The 25,120-nt window shown below is 46.3% G+C and overlaps 1 protein-coding gene across 4 annotated transcripts in view; it reads right to left on the bottom strand.

Annotated features, from left to right (window-relative positions):
- Positions 1-300: 300 nt before the first annotated feature.
- Positions 301-25,120, bottom strand: part of tmco3 (transmembrane and coiled-coil domains 3) — a 71,359-nt gene continuing 46,539 nt past the window's right edge. For 3 of the 4 annotated variants that reach the window (XM_038802796.1, XM_038802795.1, XM_038802798.1), the window contains 4 exons: positions 14,506-14,656; positions 4,394-4,473; positions 1,733-1,882; positions 301-1,611 (listed from right to left, as the gene is read on the bottom strand). In XM_038802796.1, coding sequence (XP_038658724.1) covers positions 1,498-1,611; positions 1,733-1,882; positions 4,394-4,473; positions 14,506-14,656 — 495 coding nt within the window. In that variant the 3' untranslated portion in view covers positions 301-1,497. Of the gene's footprint in view, positions 1,612-1,732; positions 1,883-4,393; positions 4,474-12,061; positions 12,128-14,505; positions 14,657-25,120 lie in introns of those variants that run through there. The other variant, XR_005461331.1, reaches the window with a different exon arrangement.

Raw genomic sequence — 25,120 nt, 5'->3', positions numbered from 1 at the left:
AGGGTGCTCTTTCAGAGAGTTGGTGCAGACTCAATGGGCTGAATGGCCTCCGTCTGCACTGTAGTGATTCTATGGATTTAGCAACTGGAGGAAGTAGATTCATAGAACTTACTGCGCAGAAGGAGGCCATTCTGCCCATCAAGTCTGCACCAGTCTTCTAAAGAGCACCCCACTTTAGCCCACGCCTTCACCCTATCCCCGTAAACCAGTAACCCCACCTAACCTAATGGCAATTGATCATGGTCAATCGACCTAACCTGCACATCTTTGGACTGTGGGAGGAAACCAGAGCACCCGGAGGAAACCCATGCAGACATGGGGAGAACATGCAGACTCCACACAGACAGTGACCCCAGCCGGGAATCGAACCTGGGGCCCTGGAGCTGTGAAGCAATAGTGCTAACCACTGTGCTACCATGCTATTAGAACATCTGACAGGTTAAAACTGGCAAATGATTTACACCAGCAACAGTGTCCTTTGACAAGCACCTCTTAACATAATAGGAGCTGCACAGAAGCATTATAAAACAATGGAAGCAGTTATCAGGCCAGGAGACCAGAAGCTCAAAGGGGCAGGTTTTAAGGAGCATCTTAAACGAAAAAGTGAGGTAGATTAGGGAGAGAATTCCAGAGCTTGGGGCCCAGGCAGACGACAGCCAGCAATGGTGGTGCGATTGAAACTGGCATTGCTCAAGAGACCAGAATTAGATGAGTGTAGGTTCCCAAGAGTTGTGGGGCAGGAGGAGATTACAGAGAAAGGGTGAGGCCATGAAGGGATTGGAAAACAAGGATGGTAATTATAAAAATCAAGAATTTGGTTGACAGGGAGCCATTTCTTTATGCCAGAAAATTACCGAAAACATCGTGGCATTCAAAATAGATCTTCCTGAAAAAGTGCGGAACCATTCCATTGTTCAAAAATCTCTGCACGGCTCAGTGTAAAAGCCAATCTGATTGGCTGATGTGAGACACAGAGCATTGCCACTTCCCAATGGAAACATCACCAATACCCAAAAATCATCACAATCTTAGCAAAACTAAATCTTACTTCATCCCTTCATTGCTAATCGAGAGAACGGTCAACTTGAAGAAATCCAAGCATCTGACGCTCGTTTTACTCCAAGAGCATTTCTTAATTTGGCAGTGCCAAGCAACGCTGGCAATGCCAGCAACGCACAAATCCCATGAAAGAACAAAGAAAATGTATATACAAAACAATATAGTTAAAGTGTTTCAGTAATGGATTCAAACAGAAGAGGCCAATCCTCTTCCAAATCCAGCTGTCAGTTAAAGGCATGGGGGTCAGGGAGGGAAATAAAATTAAAATGAAGCCAGACTTTTAGGAAGAAAGAAAAATTAATTGTGCACATCTGTTGGTATGGCTTATTGAAAATGTGATCCTTAAAGGAAAACGGAGTAAAGGCAGACGTCAGGATTTCAATCCACATCGGCCTCCAAGATTTAACAAAATGACTGGAAACCCCCTTGTCCATCCTGTCATGTGCTTAATCGCTTGTCTGGTTTAGGCATACACTTCAGAATTGCTGCCTTCCACAACGCTGGGGCAAGTAAAAGGCTCAAAGTAGTTACACTGAGGATGAGGAGGTACACCTGCCGGGACAGAAAAGGAAGTAACATTATTTCAGATTTTGCAGCAGAGAGCAGTAGAAATACTCAGTAGAGCAGAGTAAGTTGTTACGTAAACTGAGGCTGAGCAATTAAAGTACGTTACCTCTCGAGAGACGATTCCCGACTTACGGGCCCGACTACTCAGAACAAAGGAAAACTCACTGACTTGCGCTAAACCAGCAGAAACTATCCACCTGATGCATTTGCTGTTTCTTGGTAGGATCAGTGAGAGGACAAGTACCGCTAAGATAAACTAGGAGAGAAAAACAAGTGTTAACTTTACTACTTATTGGAGGAAACCGGAGCACCCGGAGGAAACCCACGCACACAGGGGGAGGACGTGCAGACTCCACACAGACAGTGACCCAGCCGGGAATCGAACCTGGGACCCTGGAGCTGTGAAGCATTTATGCTAACCACCATGCTACCCTGCTGCCCCCCATGCTACCCTGCTGCCCCAGGTCATGTCCCGATTATGTCATGTCATGTTTTGGTCATGTCCCGATTATAATGTGAAACACACTCCCCGGCAGGACAACTCACTGCCCTGGAGAGCCAGTCAAATGGGAAGGTCCTTCAGCATTAGCTTAAAAAGGAGGACAGCAGCATCAGGAGAACTGAACAACAGCAGAAAACCTTTTTGCAGAAGCTATGGCACAAACTACATTATAACTGGAAGCCTTTGACTCAAAATTCCACACTGGTTATTATACAAATGTGTATTGAGCATTGTTCCTGCTTTTCTTGATGATTGAGAGGATTCATTGCACTTGTTAACAATGACAATTTGTTTGACGGAAAGGAAGAGGAATTGACAATCTAAAATAAATCAGACCATTTCACAACACAGGTACATATGCGCAAATCTTTGAAGATGATAGAATATGTTATAAACAATTTAAAAACATATAGGATCCTGGGCTTTAAAAATAGAAACATAAAGTACAAAAGGCAGGTTCAACCCCAGCTGAAGTACTGTGCCACTTAAGGATGTCAAATCCTTGGAAAAAGTGCAGAGGAGATTTATTAGAATTTATTTAAGATGTGGAAATTCAGTTATGTGGAGAAACTGGGATTACTCTCCTTAGGAGCAAAGGGGGCTATGAGGAGATTTGTTAGAGGTGTTCAAAATCATGAAGGGTTCAAGATAGCCGAGTAAATAAAGAGAAACTGTTTCCAGTGATGAGGGACAATTGCAGGGATATGGGCAGTCAGCTGGGGAGTGGGACTAACTGGATTGTTCTTCAAAAGAGCACAGACCTGATGGGTTTTGTGCTGTATGACTTGATAGGTAGGCAGGGTGCAAGGTAAATAAAAGGAAAATACCACAGATGCTGGCAATCAGAAATTAAAACAGAAAAATGCTGGAACAAATTCAGCAGATTTGACAGCATCAGAAACAGAGTTAACGTTTCGAGTCCGTTTGACTCTCCTTCAAATCTAAAGAGGGAGAAATCTGATATTTTATACAGTTCAAGAGGGGTTGGAGTTGGTGGAGCAAAGTAGAAGGTCTGTGATAGGTGGGAGCCAGGAGAGATTGCACAAAGAGCTGTAGGACATATGACAAAGGATGTGTTAATGGCAGTGACAGACTATAATAGGTGCTGATAATAATAGGTGCTGATAATAATAGGTGCTGATACTGGCATAAAGGTAAAACTGCAGAATGTGTTACTGGGAGAACAAAAGTCAATGCTGAGTGAAAGAGAAATTTAAGAATAAGTGATAGATGGCCCAGTGAGGAGCATGCATTGGACCAAAACATTTTGGATTAAATAAAAAAAGGGATCAAGATGGAGGAGAAGGCCACAGTCTAATATTGTTGAACTTAATATTGTGTCCAGAATGCTGTAACGTGCCTCATCGGAAGATGAGGTGCTGTTCCTCCAGTTTGCATTGGGCTTCTATTGAACATTACAGCAAGCTAAGGACAGACATGTGGAGACGAGAGCAAAATGCTGAGTTGAAATGGCAGGCAACAGGAAGATGAGGGTCAGGCTTGCAGACTGAGTAATGGTGTTCCACAACGCAGTCATCCAGTTTGCATTTAGTCTCCCCTGCTTTGGGAGCAAGGATTACAATAGACCAATTTATGGTGGTGCAAGTGAAAAGTTGGTTCACCTGAAAGGTGTGTTTGGGGCCTTGGACAGGGAGGAGCCAAACGGACAAGTGTTACACCTTCTGCGATTGCAAGGAAAGGTACCCTGGGAAAGGAAAGAAGTTAGAGGTTGGGGATGATGAGGAGTGGCCCAGCGTGTCACGGGAGGGCTAGAAAAGTGTAGTTATGAGGAGAGATTGGATAGGTTGGGCTTATTTTACTTGGAACAAAGAAGGCTGAGGGGTGACTTAATTGAGATGTACAAAATTATGAGGGGAAGTGATAGAATGGACAGGATAAAATTGTTTCCCTTGGTGGGGAATTTTAGACCCAGGGGACATAGATTCAAGATAAGTGGCAGAATGTGTTTTTACACAGACGGGAGTGGGAGTCTGGAATTCACTGCCCAAGTTGTGGAGGCAGAGACCCTAAACTAATTTGGATTAGTTTAGAATTGGACCCTAAATTGGTTTTGCATCTTTAGTGCTGCAAGATCCAGAGCTATGGACCGGCATCAAATCTAATTTGAAGAAAGAAAAAATGCAGGTGCTGGAAATCTCCACTCAAACACAGGATGGAACAACAAGGCATTCAGACTGCGAGGAAACAGAAGTCAAGATTTCAGAACTTAAGACTATTCCTCGAGATTTGCATTAAGCATATTACCTTGGACACCACCACTGCCAGTGTAAGGCACAGTAGGACAGTCAGTTCATAAAGCACAAATGTTGGGAAGACATGTAGACCTGTGATGGGCAAAGGAACAATAAATTATAATAGCTATTCCTTAAAGCACAGCAGATGCTTTGCAGATATTTTTTCTAAAAATAGTTCACATATTACAGTCCAGTTCTGAGTAAGGCTCACTTGCCTTGAAGCTTAAAGCTACGAGACAACACTACCCCCCCAGGCCGAGCGGCCCGCCCTGCCACCCAGGCCCAGCGGCCCGCCCTGCCACCCAGGCCCAGCGGCCCGCCCCACCAAATATCTTTTCTCAAGACCATGACTGAATATTATAATTCACATTATAAATCTTTATCCCCATGTTCACCTCAAGGAAGCAGGGCCGGGATTCTCCAAGCCTCCGTGCCGAAATCGTGCTCGTGCAGGGGCGTCAGACCCGCAATCAGGTCCAATGCCTTCCCGCGATTCCTTGCTGCCCAGACAATCGGCCAGTCGCACGAGCGCAGGCGACGCGGCGCTGGTCGGAGGCCACTGAAAGAGGCACCCGTGGCGATTCTCGGCCGGCAGCTGGCCGAGTTCCCACTGGCGTGGTTCTAACATGGTTCCACCGGGCGGGCACACGGCGTAGCGGCTGCCGTAGCCGCCCTGGTTGGGGGGGGGGGGGGGGGGGGATCCGTCACTGGGGAGGTCCACCAGAACGGCCAGGGTTCCAATCGGGGATCACCGATCGGCAGGCACGCGCAATCGGGGGGGGGGCCTATATTCTCGGGACCGGCACGCTGTGTGGGTCTGCCACGTTGGGTCGCCATGCGAAGACCTACAGCGGAAGTACAAGACCCTGTATCGGCAGCCGGAGCTGCGCGGAGCACTCTGGCGCCCTGCTGACCCCTTCAGGTAAGTGAATCGCTGGGCCAAGGGGCCCGTTGACACCAGCATGAAACGCTCCGGTGTTTACGCCGGCATCTGCCGTTTTGGAGAATCCCGTCCCAGGAGTTTAAAACTCTGTCAATCCTTGGGAAGAGCCCTTTTGGAGCATTGGTGTTCAGAGCCTCTGGATAGGGAAATGTGCATTTTTTCACAACAGTAGTCGGGCTCAAGGTAAAATTATGGGAACAGATCATGAGGGCAGCACGGTAGCATTGTGGATAGCACAATCGCTTCACAGCTCCAGGGTCCCAGGTTCGATTCCCGGCTGGGTCACTGTCTGTGTGGAGTCTGCACGTCCTCCCCGTGTGTGCGTGGGTTTCCTCCGGGTACTCCAGTTTCCTCCCACAGTCCAAAGATGTGCAGGTTAGGTGGATTGGCCATGATAAATTGCCCTTAGTGTCCAAAATTGCCCTTAGTATTGGGTGGGGTTACTGGGTTATGGGGATAGGGTGGAGGTGTTGACCTTGGGTAGGGTGTTCTTTCCAAGAGCTGGTGCAGACTCGATGGGCCGAATGGCCTCCTTCTGCACTGTAAATTCTATATCTATGTAAATGTGAATTTGAGTTTAACCGGAAGTAAGCACGTGGCTAAAAGAATGGTGCAGGAGAGAGGTGCTCCACTTCATGGGCCATTGGCATCAGTATTGGAACGGAAAGATCTGTACCGTTGGGACAGTCTCTATCTTAACTGATCTCAGTGGGGGGGGGGGAGGGGTTAAACCAAGAGAAAAATAATAATAAACAAGCAAATAAAGTATCAGTGTTGAAAGACAGGTTTGGGGTATAGCCCAAGTAAGCATTATATACTAATGCACTCAGTGTAAGGAGTGAACTAGATGAGCCACAGATGCAAATTGAAGATTCTGATGTAGTAGCTTTTACAGAGAAATGGCGGCAGGATGGCCGGGACTAGGTTATAAAGTTTACAGGAAGGACAGGGAAGATGGCAGAGGGGGTGGAGTAGTCTGACTGATTAGAAATACTATCACTCAACGGTGTTGGAGGATATATAATGAGGGGAAAGCATCCAGAGTAGACCATATGGGTGGAACTGAGAAATAAAGGATCTAAAACTGTAATGGATGTGTGCATCGACCCCCTGACAGCAATTCTGTGGTGCCAGATTGTATAAATGCAGAAATGAGGCAAATATGTAGCAAAGGCAGAGTATATTCATGCAAATTTTAACTTGCATGTAGATTGGGAGAGGTAGACAAGCATCTGTCAGAAAGGTAGTGAATTTCTGGTATGTGCCCGTGATAGTTTCCTACAGCAATAGGTTCGAGATGCAACAAAGGGACAGGCAATATTTGATTTAGTTACGAGTAATGAGCCAAATTTAATTAATAGTCTAACTGTGCGCGAACACTTATCAAATAGTGATCACTATGTTTGAATTCAGTGCAGTGTTTAAAAGTGAAAAGCATGATTCAGATACTAGAATTTTAAGATTTGGGTAAGGCTGACTTTAACGTGATGAGAGAGAGACTGTCCACAGTGAACAGGGAAGATCTATTAATGGGTCAAACGACTGAAGATCAGTGGAGAGTATTTAAAGAACTATTTAATGAAATAAAAAGTGAGTATGTACTCCCGAGAGAAAAAGGCTCCACTTCACAAAAAGAAAACAGCCAAAGACAACTAAAGAGATTAGCGACAGCATAAAACTAAAAGGGCTTACAAAAATGCAAAACATTACACAGATCCGGATGAATGGGATTGATACAAGGGTCACAAAGCAGCTTTTAAGAGCTGCTAAAAGGGATTATGAAAGGAAACTTGCAAAGGACATCAAAGTCAATAAGAAGAAATGTTAAGGCTGCATGGTGGTACAGTGGGTGGCGCTGGTGCCTCACGGCACTGAGGACCCGGGTTTGATCCCGGCCCCGGGTCACTGTCCATGTAGAGTTTGCACATTCTCCCCACCACAGCCCAAAGATGTGGAGGTGGATTGGTCGTGCTAAATTGCCCCTTAGTTAGAAAAAAAAGAATTTTAAATGAGAAGAAATGTTATAGTTTTTTAAGGGAAAGCGGGTGGTGAAGAGCAATGTAGGCCCAATAAAAGCTGAAAATGGAGATATTGTCAGAGATAATGAGCACATAAGAAGTCTTACAACACCAGGTTAAAATCCAACAGGATTGTTTCAAACACTAGCTTTCGGAACACTACTCCTTCCTCAGATGAATGAAGAGGTATGTTCCAGAAACATATATATAGACAAATTCAAAGGTGCCAGACAATGCTTAGAATGCAAGCATTTGCAGGTAATTAAGTCTTTACAGATCCAGAGATGGGGTACCCCAGGTTAACGAGGTGTGAATTGTCTCAAGCCAGGACAGTTGGTAGGATTTCGCAAGCCCAGGCCACATGGTGGGGGATGAATGTAATGTGACATGAATCCCAGGTTCCGGTTGAGGCCGCACTCATGTGTGCGGAACTTGGCTATAAGTTTCTGCTCAGCGATTCTGCGTTGTCGCACGAGTACGTACCACGTACCTGGTGGGTGGTGTTCTCACGTGTAATGGTGGTATCCATGTCGATGATCTGGCACGTCTTGCAGAGATTGCCATGGCGGGGTTGTGTGGTGTCGTGGTCGCTGTTCTGAAGGCTGGGTAGTTTGCTGCAAACAATGGTTTTTTTGAGGTTGCACGGTTGTTTGAAGGCAAGTAGTGGGGGTATGGGGATGACCCTGGCAAGATGTTTATCTTCATCGATGACGTGTTCAAGGCTGCGAAGATGATGTTGTAGTTTCTCCACTCCGGGAAAGTACTGGACGACGAAGGGTACTCTGTCAGTTGTGTCCCGTGTTTGTCTTCTGAGGAGGTCGGTGCGGTTTTTTGCTGTGGCGCGTTGGAACTGTCGATCGATGAGTCGAGTGCCATATCCCGTTTGTAGGAGGGCATCTTTCAGCATCTGTAGATGTCTGTTACGCTCCTCCTCGTCTGAGCAGATCCTGTGTATACGGAGGGCTTGTCCATAAGGGATGGCTTCTTTAACGTGTTTCAGTGATTCTTCACCGTGTGTCCAAAGGAAAAAAATGTCATCAATGTATCTGGTGTATAACGTCGGTTGAAGGTCCTGTGTGGTGAGGGGGTCTTGTTCAAACTTGTGCATGAAGATGTTGGCATATTGAAGTGCGAATTCGGTCCCCATGGCTGTTCCGTGCGTCTTCGACTTGTTGTCGAAGGTGAAGACGTTGTGATCCAGAATGAAGCGGATGAGTTGCAGAATTGCGTCTGGAGATTGGCAGTTGTCAGTGTTGAGTACTGAGGCTGTTGCAGCAATGCCGTCGTCATGGGGGAAGCTGGTGTAGAGTGCCGAGACATCCATTGTGACGAGGAATGTTCCTGGTTCAACTGGTCCATGGGTGCTGAGTTTCTGTAGGAACTCCGTCATGTCGCGACAGAAGCTGGGTGTACCTTGTATGATGGGTTTCAAGATGCCCTTGATGTAGCCAGAGAGGTTCTCACATAGGGTCCCATTGCCTGAAACGCTAGGACGGCCTGGTGTGTTGGCCTTGTGTATTTTCGGGAGGCAGTAGAGATCTCCAATGCAGGGAGCACGTGTGATGAGAGCACGTAGGGTGCTCTGAAGGTCTGGATCCAAGGTCTTGATCAGTCTGCTGAGTTGGCGGATGTGTTCCTTGGTCGGATCTGCGGGTAACTGTCTGTAGTGTTCCTGTTTGTTTAGTTATCAGTATACTTCTTTGCAGTAGTCCGTTCTGTTCAGTATGACGGTGGCCCCTCCTTTGTCTGCTGGTTTGATGCCGATGTTGCGGTTGGTCTTGAGAGCGCGGATGGCGTTGTGTTGTGCTTGGGTGACGTTCAGGGCTGTCTTGTGAATGCGACTGATGAATCTGGCATTGACGCCACTCCTAACGGCTTGAGCATACATGTCTAGTCTATGGCAGCGGCCTTCTGGAGGGGTCCAATTCGACTCTTTCCTCTTCAGTTGCCGTACCGCTCTGCAAGATGTGCTGGATCATCGACATGGATACCACTATTACACGAGAACACCACCCACCAGGTACGCGGTACATGCTCGTGCGACTCGGCCAATGTTGTCTACCTCATATGCTGCAGGAAAGGATGTCCCAAAGCGTGGTACATTGGTGAGACCATTCAGATGCTGCAACAGCAAATGAATGGACATCGCGCAACAATGACCAGGCAGGAATGTTCCCTTCCAGTCGGGGAACACTTCAGTAGTCAAGGGCATTCAGCCTCTGATCTCCGGGTAAGTGTTCTCCAAGGCGGCCTTCAGGACGCACGACAACGCAGAATTGTCGAGCAGAAACTTATAGCCAAGTTCCGCACACGAGTGCGGCCTCAACCGGGTCCTGGGATTCATGTCGCATTACATTCATCCACCACCATCTGGCCTGGGCTTGCAAAATCCTACCAACTGCCCTGGCTTGAGACAATTCACACCTCTTTAACCTGGGGTTACCCCTCTCTCTGGATCTGTAAAGACTTAATTACCTGCAAATGCTCGCATTCTAACCATTGTCTGACATCTTTGAATTTGTCTATATATGTGTTTCTGGAAAATACCTCTTCATTCACCTGAGGAAGAAGGAGCAGTGCTCCAAAAGCTAGTGTTTGAAACAAACCTGTTGGATTTTAACCTGGTGTTATAAGACTTCTTACTGTGCTCACCGCAGTCCAACGCCGGCATCTCCACATCAGTGATAATGGGGAAATGGCAGACATGTTGAACAATTACTTTGCCTCCGTATTTACAGTAGAAAAGGAGGATGACTTGCTGGAAGTCCCGAAAAAATTCACAGTAGATAGAGAACAGGGACTTAATACAATTAACGAAAGTACAGCAACAGTAATTAGGAAATTAATATAATTAAACGAAGAACGAAGAATACAGCACAGGAACAGGCCCTTCGGCTCTCCGTGTCTGTACCAGTCGTGATACCAACCTTTGCCAAAACCCTCAGCACTTCCTTGTGCCGTATCTCTCTATACCCATCCTATCCATGTGTGACAAGGGTGACAAATCCCCAGGACCTGATGGTTTCCAACCAAGGGCGTTAAAGGAAGTAGGGGAGCACATTGTAGATGCCGTAATTGTAATCTTTCAGAGTTCTCTAGATTCAGGGGTAGTCCCTCTGGATTAAAAAATTGCACATGTCACTCTACTTTTTAAAGAAGGGTGAAAGGGGGAAACCAGGGAATTACAGCCTAACATTTGTGGTGGGGATATTGCTGGGATGGGAGTTCAGGGCAAATTATTGACATGGTTCAGAAACTGGTTGAGTGGCAGGTGACAGAAAGTGGGGATAATGGATAATTACAATGATTGGCCGGAGGTGACTAGTGGTGTACCACAGGGATCTGTGTTGGGGCATCAATTATTCAAATTATTTATGAATGACTTGGATAATAGCATAGAAAGTCATATATCCAAATTGGTTGATGATACAAAGTTAGATGGCATTGTAGACAGTCTAGATGATAGCATAAAATTGCAAGGAGATATTGACAGACAAGGTGAATAGGCAAAATTGTAGGGAGCATGAGGTATCCATTTTGGGCCAACAAAAGTATAGAACAGAATGATCTCTAAATGGAAAGAAGTTAGGTACAGTGGATGTCCAAAGAGACTTGGGGGGTCAGGTGCCGAGATCCTTAAAACGGCAGGAACAAGTGCAGAAAATAATCGAAAAGGCTAATGGAATGCTAGCTTTTATATCTAGACAATTGGAATATAAAGACACAGGGGTTATCCTGCAACCATACAAAACCCTGGTTAGACCCCACACAAGTTTGGAAGGATATTTTGGCTCTGGGAGGGAGTGCAACGTAAATTTACAGGAATGTCTCCAGGACTACAGGGGTTAAGTTACAAGGAGAGATTACTCAATTTAAGCCTGTTTTCGTTCGAATTTAGGAGATTAAGGGGATATTTGATCAAAGTATTCAAGATATTGATTGGGAAAGACCAGGGTAGATAAAGATAAGTTATTTCTCCTGGTTGGAGATTCTAAAACTAAGGGGCATTATTAGGGCCAGGCCGTTCAGGAGAGATGTTAGGAAGCAATTCTTCACTCAAAGGGTGGGAGAGGCCTGGAACGCTCTCCCACAAAAGCAGTTGAAGCTAGATTAGTTGTTAATTAAAATCCGAGATAAATTATCGTTAAGCAAAGATATTGAGGGAGATGGCATTGGGTCACAGATCAGCCATGATCTTATTAAGTGGCGGGACAGGTTCGAGGGGCTGAATGGCTTACTCCTGTTCTTATGTTCCTGTAAATGGTTAAGGAATGGAGTGATCAAAAAAAAAACAATCTCTCCAACCTGGTCAATTACTGACTTGTCACAACAGCTATGAAATGATGGACAGAATTATCAACAATTCTAAGATAGAACTGCATCAATATTGGTTCACCAATGCTCAATTAATGTCCCACTAGATCCACGTAGATTCTGACCTCGCCAGAGGCTTGATTCAGACATGGTCGCAGAGTAGAATGATACAGCAGACGTGGATGTATCTGCCCTCAACATAAAAGGTAACCTCCACAAACAAGCATCTAAAAATCGAAGGTCAGTTGGGGTCGGGGAAAAAAGCTTTTAAGTTGGTCAAAACAGACAAGCAGGAGGATGGTCATCAGAGACCAATCTTCACAGCCCCAGGCCAGCCTTGGGTGCAGGGATTTCTCAGGGACGTGTCCTCAACCCGAACATTTTCAGCTGTTTCTTCACTAACCTTCCCTTTGTCATGAGTCGGGATGTTGATTGATGCACATTTCTAATAATGAGGAACCGATGCAGTCTATGACAGAACAACATCCAGGTTAAGCTGATATTTGCATTAATCTCCAGCAAGAGACAGTCTCGTCATTTTCCATTAATCTTCAGTGGCATAAGTCAGCACCAGAAACACTGAGGATCAGTGGCCAGCCCTATCAACACCATGGTTAGGAGAGTAAGATGTACACTGCAAATGCTCTCAACATCTGCAAGGTTCAGAAAAGGAGTGTGATGCAATGTCCAACACTTGTCTGAATGGATACAGCCACAATAGGACTCAAAACATTCAACATCAGTCAAGGCCAAAAAAAAATGAGTGCCCCTGGATTCACTATTTTGACTCAAAAGTATATCACAATTCTTTTATTTTCAGTATCTTACAATTCCTTAACATTTTCTTTTATTTGTTCATGGGATGCGGGTGTCACTGGCTGGGCCAGAATTATAATCCCCAATTGGCCTTGAAGTGGTGGTGAGCTGCCTTCTTGAACCACGAAAGTCCATGTGGGGTAGGTACACCCACAGTGCTGTTTGGGGGGGGGGGGGGGGGGGGGGGGGGGGGAATTCCACAATTTTGACCCATTGACAGTGAAGGAAAGCTGATATATTTCCAAGTCAGGATGTGAGTGACTTTGAGGGAATTTGCAGGTGGTGGGGTTCTTGTCCTTCTGGGTGGCAAAAGTCACGGATTTGGAAGGTGCTATCAAAGGAGCAGGGGTTGAAGGATACACCCCTGGCATGAGGGGTGCACTGGAGCAGGTCTGCAGCCAACGTCTCAGCACAACAAGGGGTAGATTGAAGTGCCGACATTTCAAAAACAAAAATTTGCTTTGGAGTTAGGCTTTGATTCTGTGATCGAGATTGCACAATAGTGGCCAATGAAGAAAATGTTCGTGAAATATTTGTAAAGAAAGAGCAAAAGAACGTTCTGTTGCAGTCAGATTAAGTTTTTGATGTTGCCTATCAAGTGAGTTTCAATATTCAACTTACTGAGTGGGAATTAAAAGTTGAATCAGTTAAAGTCACTCTGTAGCCAATAAGAAATTACTAGAGTGCTTTTATTAGATTCAGTTGTTTATGAACAGGAAAATGAGGAGGGTAACTCAGCAGGGAAATATGGGACCTGATTTTTCCACCTCGATGCACCCAGAACCGATCTAGGCACAACGGGTGCATCGCTGGAGAAACCTAAATCGGGCTTTGCACTAGGCGCAAAACCATGCACGAGTCAACCTTACTGGCCGTGATCCATATAATCATATTTAAATGAGCCATTAAGTTCATTTAAATATATGTGCAGTCCTCATTCTCCCAGGGTCCGGGAGTTACCAGCAAGGGCTCACCCAGACGCCGATTAGAACTGGTCTCCACAAGCTGAGACCAGGCATGATGGCCACTCTGGGGGTCTCAGAGGCCACGAGAGCTGGTAGGGTACGGGGGAGGGCAGTACCCTGGCACTCCACCAGGCATTGGACAGTGTCAAACTGGTTGTCAGGGTGTCCAATGCACTATCAGGGTGCCCAGGTACCAGGTTGGCACTGCCAAGGGTCAAGTCCTGAGGGGGCCAGGTGGTGCCCCAATCTTTGAGGAGCCGGTCTCACTGGCAAGTTCAGCTCTCCACTGCAGAGAAAATTTCTAAGTGTGAGGTAGACCAGAGAGAAACTCCCCAAGACCCAAATAAATGAGTCCAGGTCTGGATCTTACCCAAAACACCGGCAGGAAACACCCCACAAACTCGCCCAAAATGACACTTGGTCTTTTTTTTGGGTGAATTGTGCCCATGGTGTGTGCTAGACAATCAAGCCAAACGATATATTGAATGATGAATGTGGAGTTTGTAATATTAAAGCACAGAAATTTTAGGTTTAAGGCATAGGTTTAAGTTAAGAGGAGAAAGAATCAATGGGAACCTGAAGAGCGACTTTTTTTTTTTACACAGAGGGTGGTGCATATGTGGAATGAGCTGCTGGACGGAGTGGTTGAGGCAGGGACATTGACAAAATTTGAAAGGCATTTGAACAGATACATCGATAGGAAAGGTTTAGAGGGATATGGACCAAATGCAGGTAAATGGGGTTCGCTTTGATGGGCTTTTTGGTTGGCATGGACCAATTTAGGCCAAAGGGCCTGTCTGCGTACCACAGAGTCTATGATTCTATGAAGAAGTCTACATATTAGCCAGAGTGGAATAAAGATTGAAAAGAATGATGGGAGAGGGATCTCAGAATTTGTTAAGATTTGGTTAACTTAACCTGGAGTTCAAACTGGATTTATTGTTAATGTATATATATTTAAATTTCTATAATTGTCAGTAAATGGTTATTACCCATACCTTAATACCTTCAGGGATAACTTCTAAACCCATTAGTGAAAACATCCATTCCCTCACACCTTAATTACCAATAGAAGTGAAGAAAATGATAGCCAGAAAATCTCGAATAGGTTCCATGCACAACATGATTTCTTCTGTAGCAGAGTGACCTTGTGATGAAATTAATGCCCCAGCCAAGAAACAACCCAGCTCCATGGAGACATCCAGCATCTCAGTGGCCTAGGGAAAAAAAAAATCAAAACTAAAATTAAAAACTGTGAACTCTGATCAGATCTGCTACATGTACAGTGAAGACCAATGCTACAATCACTAATGATGAACCTAAAGAACTGCACCGGTATTGCTGCATTGAAGTAAAGCAGTAATCACGATCGCTGAACATTCCTCAAAAAACATCACCAGTATTGTCACATACAAAGCAGCAAGAACAAGCAACCCTCACTCATTGTATTTATTCCCCAACATTTGTGTTGATGTTAAATTAATTCTTCCTCATCATTGCTATTAAAGTTAATACTATTTTTCCCCCATTATCGGTCAAACATATAACTCAATGCAGTTACACATGACCATCAATATGTAGCTTATGGCTCAAATCTTGACATACGGAGAACATCTTCCTCTCATTCGTGAGAATTAGTTTTTTGGTGTATCTTAATGATTATGAAATAACTTTAAGTTGATCAAATATATCAATCGGGGCAGCACGTTGGCACAATGGTTGGCACTGCTGCCTCACACCACACTTAGGAGTTTGCACATTCTCCATGTCTGCGTGGGTCTCACCCCACAACCCAAAAAGCTGTGCAGGGTAGGTGGATCGGCAACGCTAAATCGTCCCCTTAATTGGAAAAATAATTGGGTACTCTAGATTTATAGAAAAAAAATCAGAACACTACAAATAGTTTAATAAGTATACCAGTAATATCTAGTTTTAATAAATGTACTTCCACCCCGTGTACTGATATCTCCAGACAACATACAACTAAAATACAACAATGTAAATTATTCAATCTGACTCTAATCATCCTTCCCCAAACAAAAATCATTAAATCCACACTGTAATTTTCGTTCATGGGATGTGGGCGTCGCCATCTCGTCCAGTATTTATTGTCTATCTTTAATTCCATTTCAGGTGGTGGCAGTGAACCACATTCGTAAACCGCTGCAATTCACTTAGTGTAGGTACACCCACAGAGCTGTTAGGGAGGGAGTTCCAGGATTTTTGACCCAGTGACACTGAAGGAATGGTGATATAGTTCCAAGTCAGGATGGTGAGTGACTTGGAGGGGAACTTCCAGGTGGTGGTTTTTCCATGTGTCTGCTGCCCTTGTCCTTCTAGAAGGTAGAGGTAGTGGTTTGGAAGGTGATGCCAAAGGAGCCTTGGTGAGTTCCCAGTGTATCTTGTAGATAGCACACACTGCTGTCTCTGTTCATTGGTGATGGAGGAAGTGACTGTTGATGAAAGGGGTATCAATCAAGTGTGCTGCTTTGTCCTGGATGGTGTCAAGCTACATCAATGTTACAAGATTTTGAATTAGCAACAATGAACAGTGATATATTTCCAAGTCAGGATGGAATGAAACTTAGGGTTTATTACAAACCTCCAAACAGGAGAAATCATGTTCTGCTGAGTGTCCTTGTACACATATCACAAAAGGTTAGCACGTAGGTGTGGTAAGTACTGAGGAAGGCAAATGGAATGTTAGCTTTACTGCAAGGGGGATAAAGTATTAAAAAAGGAAAGTCTTGTTCCAACTGTACAGGGCATTGGTAAGGGCACAGAGTACGGTGTAAAGTTTTGGTCTCCTACTTTAGAGAATGACATATGCTCCAACCTTTCCTATCCAGAGCTCCAAAATCAGGAAACACCAGTTGTTCAGAAAATTTTCAGCAGGGTCCACAACTCTCAAAGTTTCCACTCGCAGCACTGCGGCCAACAGTTCAACTGTGACTGTTTTCCTGCGCTACAGTTAGGTTCCAACTGTAAGCAACTAAAGGGCATTTATCTGCTTATCCTTTACCAGATTCCACCAGGAAAGCAAGATTAAACTTTCCATGCAGCGTCTGTTAATTCTTTTTATTTTCATGGTCCACTTGGGAAAGTTATTAATTGTGGAGATCTAACTGGGATAGTCACAATTAGAAAACTGTCATTAGATTCAAGAATTCTAGACTTTAGCTGAGTTCAATGAAAGAGGTGCAGCATCTCAGTCATAACTGATTTCTGCTATTCACCTCAGAAACTCCGGGTTACTGGTCATGGGTTCGGTGAGTTCTTACATGGTTGATGGATCTAATCCTCGAGATGCATCTCCGATTGCAGACTTGGAAGGTGTTTCTGCGAGGTGGGATCGATCCTTGGACTCTAGACCACTGGTATTCCTTTCACAGGCTCCTTTTCCGGTCCTCCTTTTGCCGTTGGGTGGCCACGAAGAATTGTGTCCCTTCAATCAGGTGGTTCCTCCAAGTAGGTCTCTTCTGAACACGGGTCACCTAGGCGTTGATGTCTATGTTGCATTTCATTTGAGGTGTCTTTGAAGCACTTCCTTTGACCTTCTCTAGTACGGGATCCTTCCTTAAACTGGACAAAGATTTGCTTCGGCAGTCGGTACTCCAACATCCTAAGCACATGGCTGGCCCAGCAGAATTGGTTTCGGATGATCATAATAATAATCTTTTTATTGTCACAAGTAGGCTTACATTAACACTGCAATGAAGTTACTGTGAAAAGCCCCTAGTCACCACATTCCGGCACCTGTTTGGGTACACGGAGGGAGAATTCAGAATGTCCGAATGTCCAAATTACCTAACAAGCGCGTCTTTCAGGACTTGTGGGAGGAAACCGGAATACCCAGAAGAAACCCACGCAGACACAGGGAGAATGTGCAGACTCCGCATAGACAGTGACCCAAATCGGATATCGAACCTGGGACCCTGGAGCTGTGAAGCAACAGTGCTAACCACTATGCTGCCGTGCTGCCCATATCATGGCCTCGATGCTGGTGCTCTTGGCCTGCTCTGACCTACCATGTGGGCCTGTAAAATGTAAATGTTGCCACAGTCCCAAGGGATCATAGGCTGCTCTCCCCATTGAGAGCTGTCTGTTGGTGATTTAACCTGAGCGTCACTGCACCTCAGACAAGAGGCAAGGTTGAGAAGTCAGGGACTTCATGGATAATTTCAGCCACTATGAGAGTTGAACCTGCGCTGTTGGTGTCGCTCCGCATTACCAATCATCCAGCCAACTGAGCTAACCAACCTCTCATGGACCTGGGCACAACTCCCACAAATTACTTCTTGCCTTTATCATTGCTCATCACAATCCAAACTGCTTCTATCCTGGTTTCCTGAACTCAGGTCGTCACTATCTAATGTCCCAATACCATCTTATTCACATCAGCAAGTTTTAGTGCTGCCACAAAGCTGCAGACAATCTTATTTCAATTGCAGAAAAAACAGGAGACTTTTTTTTCCTCAATCATACACACAGCAAAAATTTCTACCATGCAAATCAACAAATTTCACCAAGCATATTGTTTAGCATATTCTACATTCAACCTGGGTAAGGGGAACAAGCAGGAGTTAAAGGTCTCCATTCTTAATTAGAACCTTTTTGTAGTGTGTTATTCAACATTCCACACAGACCTCATCTATGCTGCACATCCAGTCTGTGTCATCCCACTTGTGTTTTCCCACAAGTCCAGATTGCTATGCATCATCCTGTCAATGCTCCCACATACCCTTAACATCCACCTCCATAGTAAAACTTGCTTTCTGGAAAAGGCTAATTCACTATTTTCTCAGTTCAACTGAAGCACAGCTGATGGTTCATTTTTTAAAGCCCAAATGTTTTTCCCAAGATTGCCAGAGTGAAATATATTAGAGGTCATAAGAGGTGCACCACCGGCTACAAGATTACAGAAAATACTCTGTTATTTTCCTGAATGACTGTCATATGTTAGGCATTTTGCACATTTGATCCAGGAGAGATTTCATTTTTTCTGGAATATTGGTGATGCTGGCAAGACTATATTATATTCTCCACCCTAATATGTCTTGATCTAGCGGTGGCGGACGCCTGTCCTTAAATCGCTGCAGCGATGATGCTCAGGCAAAGGTGTCAGTTAAGGATTTGCAGGATTCGATCCAATAATAATGGAACAGCAATAGATATGTATGTCAGGACTGCGTGCCACGATGGGAACTCTGAATTGATGGTGACATCTGGTGATAGAGGCCATGAAGCAGAGGCAGCCACATTGCGGCAGCAGTGGTTATCAAGTCCAATGATGGGAGCACTGATCAAGTGAACTGCTTTGTCCTAGATGGTGAGAATCCCCTCACATTCCTAACTTGGGCCTTGCCAATGTTGGTGAGACTCGAGGGTCAGAAAATGAGTAACGCATTGTGGTACGCTGCCTCTGTCCTTTTCTTGCAGCTATAGCGATGATAAGGCAACACTAAAACATCTGACCATTGTTATCATTTGAAATGTTGATAAGAAACTTGGCAATGGTGTTCCTACTGAAGATCAGAAGGAAGTACTAGGACATTTCTTTTTCTCATTATGCTATCTGCCATTTGTGGTGTAAAATGTTGCCTACCGCTCATCAGTCCAAACTGGATGTTATATAGGCACACTGTAGGATGTCAAAGAACAAAGAACAGTACAGCAGAGGGACAGGCCCTTCAGCCCTCCAAGCCTGCACCGATCACGTGTCCTATCTAGATCAACCGCCTGTATCCTTCTATACCCCGTCTATTCATGTGTCTATCTAGATAAGCCTGAAACGTCATGGGCTTTCTTAACATTGGAGAAGTGATGGTTGGAACTTACACTCTTAAAATCATCTCTAAAAGGTCAATCAATCAATGAAGGAGGGAGGGTAATAAGAAGAGGTGATGGCATATTGGTATTGTCACTGGACACAGTAATCCAGAGACTCTGGGGTAATGCTTAGGGACCCGCATTCAAATCCCACCAAGGTAAATAGTGAAATTTGAATTCAATGAAAAGTCTGGAATTAAAAGTCTAATGATGACCATAAAACCATTGTTGACAGTCATTAAAAAAAAAAATCACTGATGCTCTTTAGGAAGGAAAATCTGGTCTGGTAAGGCAGTTGACTCTACATTACGCCCAGATACGGCCTAGCAAGCCACTCAGGGCAATTATGGATAACAATAAATGCTGGCCCAGCCAGCGATGCCACATCCCATGAATGAATTACTTTTTTAAAAATTTGTTCATAGGACGTGGGCATCGCAGGCTGTACCAACATTTATTTCCCATCCCTAATTAAGAGTGAACCACATTGCTGTGGATCTGAAGTCACATGTAGGCCACACCAGGTAAGGATGGCAGATTTCCTTCCCGAAAGGACATCAGTGAACCAGGTGGGTTTTTATAACAATCGACAATGGTTTCATGGTCATCATTAGACTTTTAATTCCAGATTTTTATTTAATTCAAATTTCACCATCTGCAGTGGCGGGTTTTGAACCTGGAGCCAGCATTACTCTCGGTCTCTGGTTTACTAGTCCAGTGAAAATACCATTACTTCAGCACCTCCCTGGGAGGGTAAAGCAAGTAAAGATGGTTGGTTTGAGGATGTTACATGCCAGGAATATCATGGGGATTATCCACTGACAACATGTTTTATGGTTTATCATACGCCTTCCAGCCACTGGGGTTGTATCGCCTTAATCCACCCCCATCCCCTCCCAAATCATCTTTGTTCGGCCCAATGCACAGTTGAATACAGCCTTGACATCAAGCACAGCTACTTTCACATCTTCTCTAGCATTCAGCTGAGGACAGGAACAGAGTGGATGTTAACACACCAAACAGTAGTGTCACATGATTGCAATACTGAAGACTCCTAGCGCTTTACTGAGCGGCTGGCAATTTTCTGGGCTAGGTTTTTGCTGCTTTTTCTCGCTAGGGTACAGTCAGAGCTTTTCCTCATTGCTGGGTGTCAAGGCTACACTGAAATAGGAAACCCATGTAACTGTGGTGGGCATGCCTTTAACAATAAAGCCAGGATAAGTGAGGCCCATTTTCTTTTGTGTCCTGCACTTACAGTCCAGGAGGCCATTCACCACCGCACGTAAATGCGCACACGTACAGTGCATACGTTTTCCCCCCATCGCTTTTGCTTCTTTATGTGTCCTTGTTCTCGATCCCTTCATGAATGGGGAACAATTTCTCCCTATCTACTCTGTCCAGACCCCTCATGAATAACTCAATCAGATCTCCTCTCTTCCTTTCTCCGATGAAAAGTGCTAATTTCTCAAAAATTCTCTAAAGTTCCTTATTCGTGGAACCATTCTCGTGAATCTTTTCGACAGATTCTCCAATGTAATAATAATCTTTATTGTTATCACAAGTAGGCTTACATCAACACTGCAATGAAGTTACTGTAAAAAGCTCCTAGTCGCCACATTCCGGCGCCTGATCGGGTACACAGAGGGAGAATTCAAAATGTCCAAATTACCTAACAGTACGTCTTTCGGGACTTGTGGGAGGAAAAGCGGGGAACCCAGAGGAAACCCACGCAGACACGGGGAGAACATATAGACTCCGCACAGACAGTGACCCAAGCTGGGAATCAAACCTGGGTCTCTGGCGCTGTGAAGCAACTGTGCTAACCACTGTGCTGCACGATGATTCATCATCATTAGATTTTAATTCCGAACTTTTTATCAAAGTCAATTTCACCATTTACCATAGTGGAATTTGAACCCGGGTCCCCAGAGCATGACCCTGGGTCCTGTGTGCTTTATTAACCGCACTCTTAAACTGTCCAGCCACCTTCAATGACTTGTGCAGATGTCGACCCAGGACCTGCCGCCCATTCCTGCATCATTTTGACAGTTGTACCGTTTTATTTTCTATTGTCTCTCCATGCTCTTCCTACCAAAATGAATCACATTTCCACACACTAAACTTCATCTGGACCCTGTCCACACATTCCACAAACTTAAATATGGCTGTTTGAAGTGCTACACTATCCCCTCATAGTTCACAATGCTACCAAGTTTCATATTATCCACAAATTTTGAAATTGTGCCTTGTACACCAAGATCTGAGTCACTGATGTACATCAGGAAAAGCCAGGCTCACAACACTGACTCCACTACAAACTTCCTCTGCCTGAAAAATATCCATTAACCACTACTGTTTCCTGTCACCCAGTCAATTCTGTATCCATGTTGCTATTGTTATGGGCCAGGGTTTAGAGAACCCCAAAGTGTTTCATGGAGTTCACCTGACCCACAACTTTTTTTAAATATAATTTTTATTGGAATTTTTTACAGAAAATATAAAACATAACGACAAACAATGAAATGCAACAAAATAACCCATAATAACTGTAACACCCCCAGACCGTATCGACGCATGTATCCCATCCCCCACCCCCCCAACCCCAATGAACAACAAAAGAATTTAAAAATAAATTTAAATTAAATAAACAAACATAGTCATCGTCCGCCCCCCCCCATACCTTTTCCCTCTCCCTTCCCCCCGGGTTGCTGCTGCTACTGTCCCCGTACCCTATCGTTGAGCCAGAAAGTCGAGAAAAGGTTGCCACCGCCTAAAGAACCCTTGTACCAACCCTCTCAGGGCGAATTTGACCTTCTCTAGCTTAATAAAACCCGCCATATCATTGATCCAGGTCTCCACGCTTGGGGGCCTCGCATCCTTCCATTGTAGCAAGATCCTTCGCCGGGCGACTAGGGACGCAAAGGCCAAAACACCGGCCTCTTTCGCCTCCTGCACTCCCGGCTCCACCCCAACCCCAAAAATCGCGAGTCCCCATCCTGGCTTGACCCTGGATCCCACCACCCTCGACACCGTCCTCGCCACCCCCTTCCAGAACTCCTCCAGTGCCGGGCATGCTCAGAACATATGGGCATGGTTCACTGGACTCCCCGAACACCTGACGCACCTGTCTTCGCCCCCAAAGAACCTACTCATCCTCGTCCCAGTCATGTGGGCCCGGTGCAGCACCTTGAATTGGATGAGGCTAAGCCGCGCACATGAGGAGGAAGAATTAACTCTCTCCAGGGCATCAGCCCATGTTCCGTCTTCGATCTGTTCCCTCAGTTCCCCCTCCCACTTAGCTTTCAGCTCCTCTACTGACGCCTCCTCCGCCTCTTGCATAACCTTGTAGATATCAGATATCTTCCCCTCTCCGACCCAGACCCCCGAAAGCACCCTGTCACTCACCCCCCTCGTGGGAAGCGAAGGGAATCCCTGCACCTGCCGCCTAGCAAATGCCTTTACCTGCAGATACCTGAACATGTTCCCCCGGGGGAGCCCGAATTTCTCCTCCAACTCCCCCAGGCTCGCAAACCTCCCATCAATAAACAGGTCCCTCAGCTGTCTGATGCCCGCTCTGTGCCAACCCTGAAATCCCCCATCAATGTTCCCCGGGACGAACCTATGGTTCCACCTTAACGGAGCCTCCATTGAGCCCCCCACTTCTCCCCTATGTCGCCTCCACTGCCCCCAAATCTTGAGGGTAGCCGCCACCACCGGACTCGTGGTATACCTCGTAGGAGGGAGCGGCCACGGCGCCGTTACCAGGGCCCCCAGGCTTGTATCTCCACAGGGCGCCCTCTCCATCCGTTTCCATGCTGCCCCCTCCCCCTCCATTACCCACTTGCGCACCATCGACACATTGGCCGCCCAATAATACCCCGAGAGATTGGGTAACGCCAGCCCCCCCCCCCCATCTCTACCCCGCTCCAAGAAGACCCTCTTCACCCTCGGGGTCCCATGTGCCCAAACAAAGCTCATGATGCTGCTAGTCACCCTTCTAAAAAAGGCCCTAGGGATAAAGATGGGCAAACACTGAAAAAGGAACAAGAACCTCGGGAGAACAGTCATTTTGACGGACTGCACTCGTCAACTCGTCCAACGATAGCGGCACCATGTCCCACCTTTTAAATTCCTCCTCCATCTGTTCCACCAGCCTGGTAAAATTAAGCTTATGGAGAGTCCCCCAACTCCTGGCCACCTGCACCCCCAGGTATCTGAAACTCTTCACTGCCCTCTTAAATGGGAGTCTCCCAATTCCCTCCTCCTGATCACCCGGGTGTACTACAAATACCTCACTCTTGCCTAAATTTAACTTATAGCCCGAGAAGCCCCCAAATTCCACTAACAGCTCCATCACCCCCGGCATTCCCCCTTCTGGATCCGCCACATACAACAGCAGGTCGTCCGCATACAGCGATACACGATGTTCCTCCCCACCCCGCACCAGACCCCTCCATCTCCCCGACTCCCTCAACACCATAGCCAAAGGATCAATCGCCAGTGCAAAGAGCAAGGGGGACAGGGGCCACCCCTGCCTGGTCCCACGGTAGAGCCTAAAGTACTCCGATCTCCTTCCATTGGTGACTACACTTGCCATCGGAGCCGCGTAGAGCAGCCTCACCCATTTGATGAATCCCTCCCCGAATCCGAACCGCTCCAGCACCTCCCACAGGTACCCCCACTCAACTCTATCAAACGCTTTCTCCGCATCCAGCGCCACCACTATCTCCGCCTCCCCCTCCACTGCCGGCATCATAATAACATTTAGCAGTCTCCGCACATTCGTGTTGAGCTGCCGTCCCTTGACAAATCCTGTCTGATCCTCGTGTATCACCCCTGGCACACAGTCCTCTATCCTGGTGGCCAGGATCTTCGCCAGCAACTTAGCGTCGACATTGAGGAGCGAGATAGGCCTGTATGATCCACACTGCAAGGGGTCCTTATCCCGCTTCAGGATCAGAGAGATCAGTGCCCGCGACATTGTCGGGGGCAAAGCCCCCCCCCCCCCCCCCCCCTCCCATGCCTCATTGAAGGCTCGCACCAACAGGGGGCTCACCAGATCCGCATACTTTTTATAAAATTCCACCGGGAACCCGTCCGGCCCCGGCGCCATACGTGACTGCATTTGTCCAATCCCCCTGACTAGCTCCTCCAACTCTATCGGCGCCCCCAGCCCCTCTACCAGCTCCTCTTGAACCCTTGGGAACCGTAGCCTGTTCATGAAGCTCTCCATCCCCCCTCTCCCCATCGGAGGTTCTGACCGGTACAGTTCCTCGTAGAAGTCCCTAAAGACCCCATTTACTTCTGTCCCCTTCTGCACTACATTCCCACCCCTATCCGTCACTCCACCAATTTCCCTAGCCGCATCTCGCCTGCGGAGCTGATGCGCCAACATCCTGCTCGCCTTCTCCCCATACTCATATACCATGCCCTGCGACCTCCTCCACTGTGTCTCCGCCTTTCTGGTGGTCAACAAGTCAAATTTGGCCTGCAAACTACGCCGTTCCCCCAGCAACCCCTCCTCCGGTGCCTCCGCGTATCTCCTGTCCACATCCAGGAGCTCCCCCACCAGTCTCTCCCTCCCCCTCCTTTCCCTATGGGCCCGGATGAAGATCAGCTCCCCCCGGATCACTGCTTTCAGAGCCTCCCAGACCATCCCCACCCGGACCTCCCCCGTGTCGTTGGTATCAAGATACCCCTCAATACTTCCCCGGACCCTCCTACACACCTCCTCATCAGCCAGCAGCCCCACATCCAGGCGCCAGAGCGGGCGCTTATCCCGCGCCTCCCCCACCTCCAGATCAACCCAGTGCGGAGCATGGTCTGAAATCGCTATGGCCGAATACTCTGCA

This window comes from Scyliorhinus canicula, chromosome 7 (genome assembly GCF_902713615.1).
Source record: "Scyliorhinus canicula chromosome 7, sScyCan1.1, whole genome shotgun sequence".
Classification (NCBI taxonomy): domain Eukaryota; kingdom Metazoa; phylum Chordata; class Chondrichthyes; order Carcharhiniformes; family Scyliorhinidae; genus Scyliorhinus; species Scyliorhinus canicula.
This window is presented reverse-complemented; position numbering and strand designations above follow the sequence as displayed.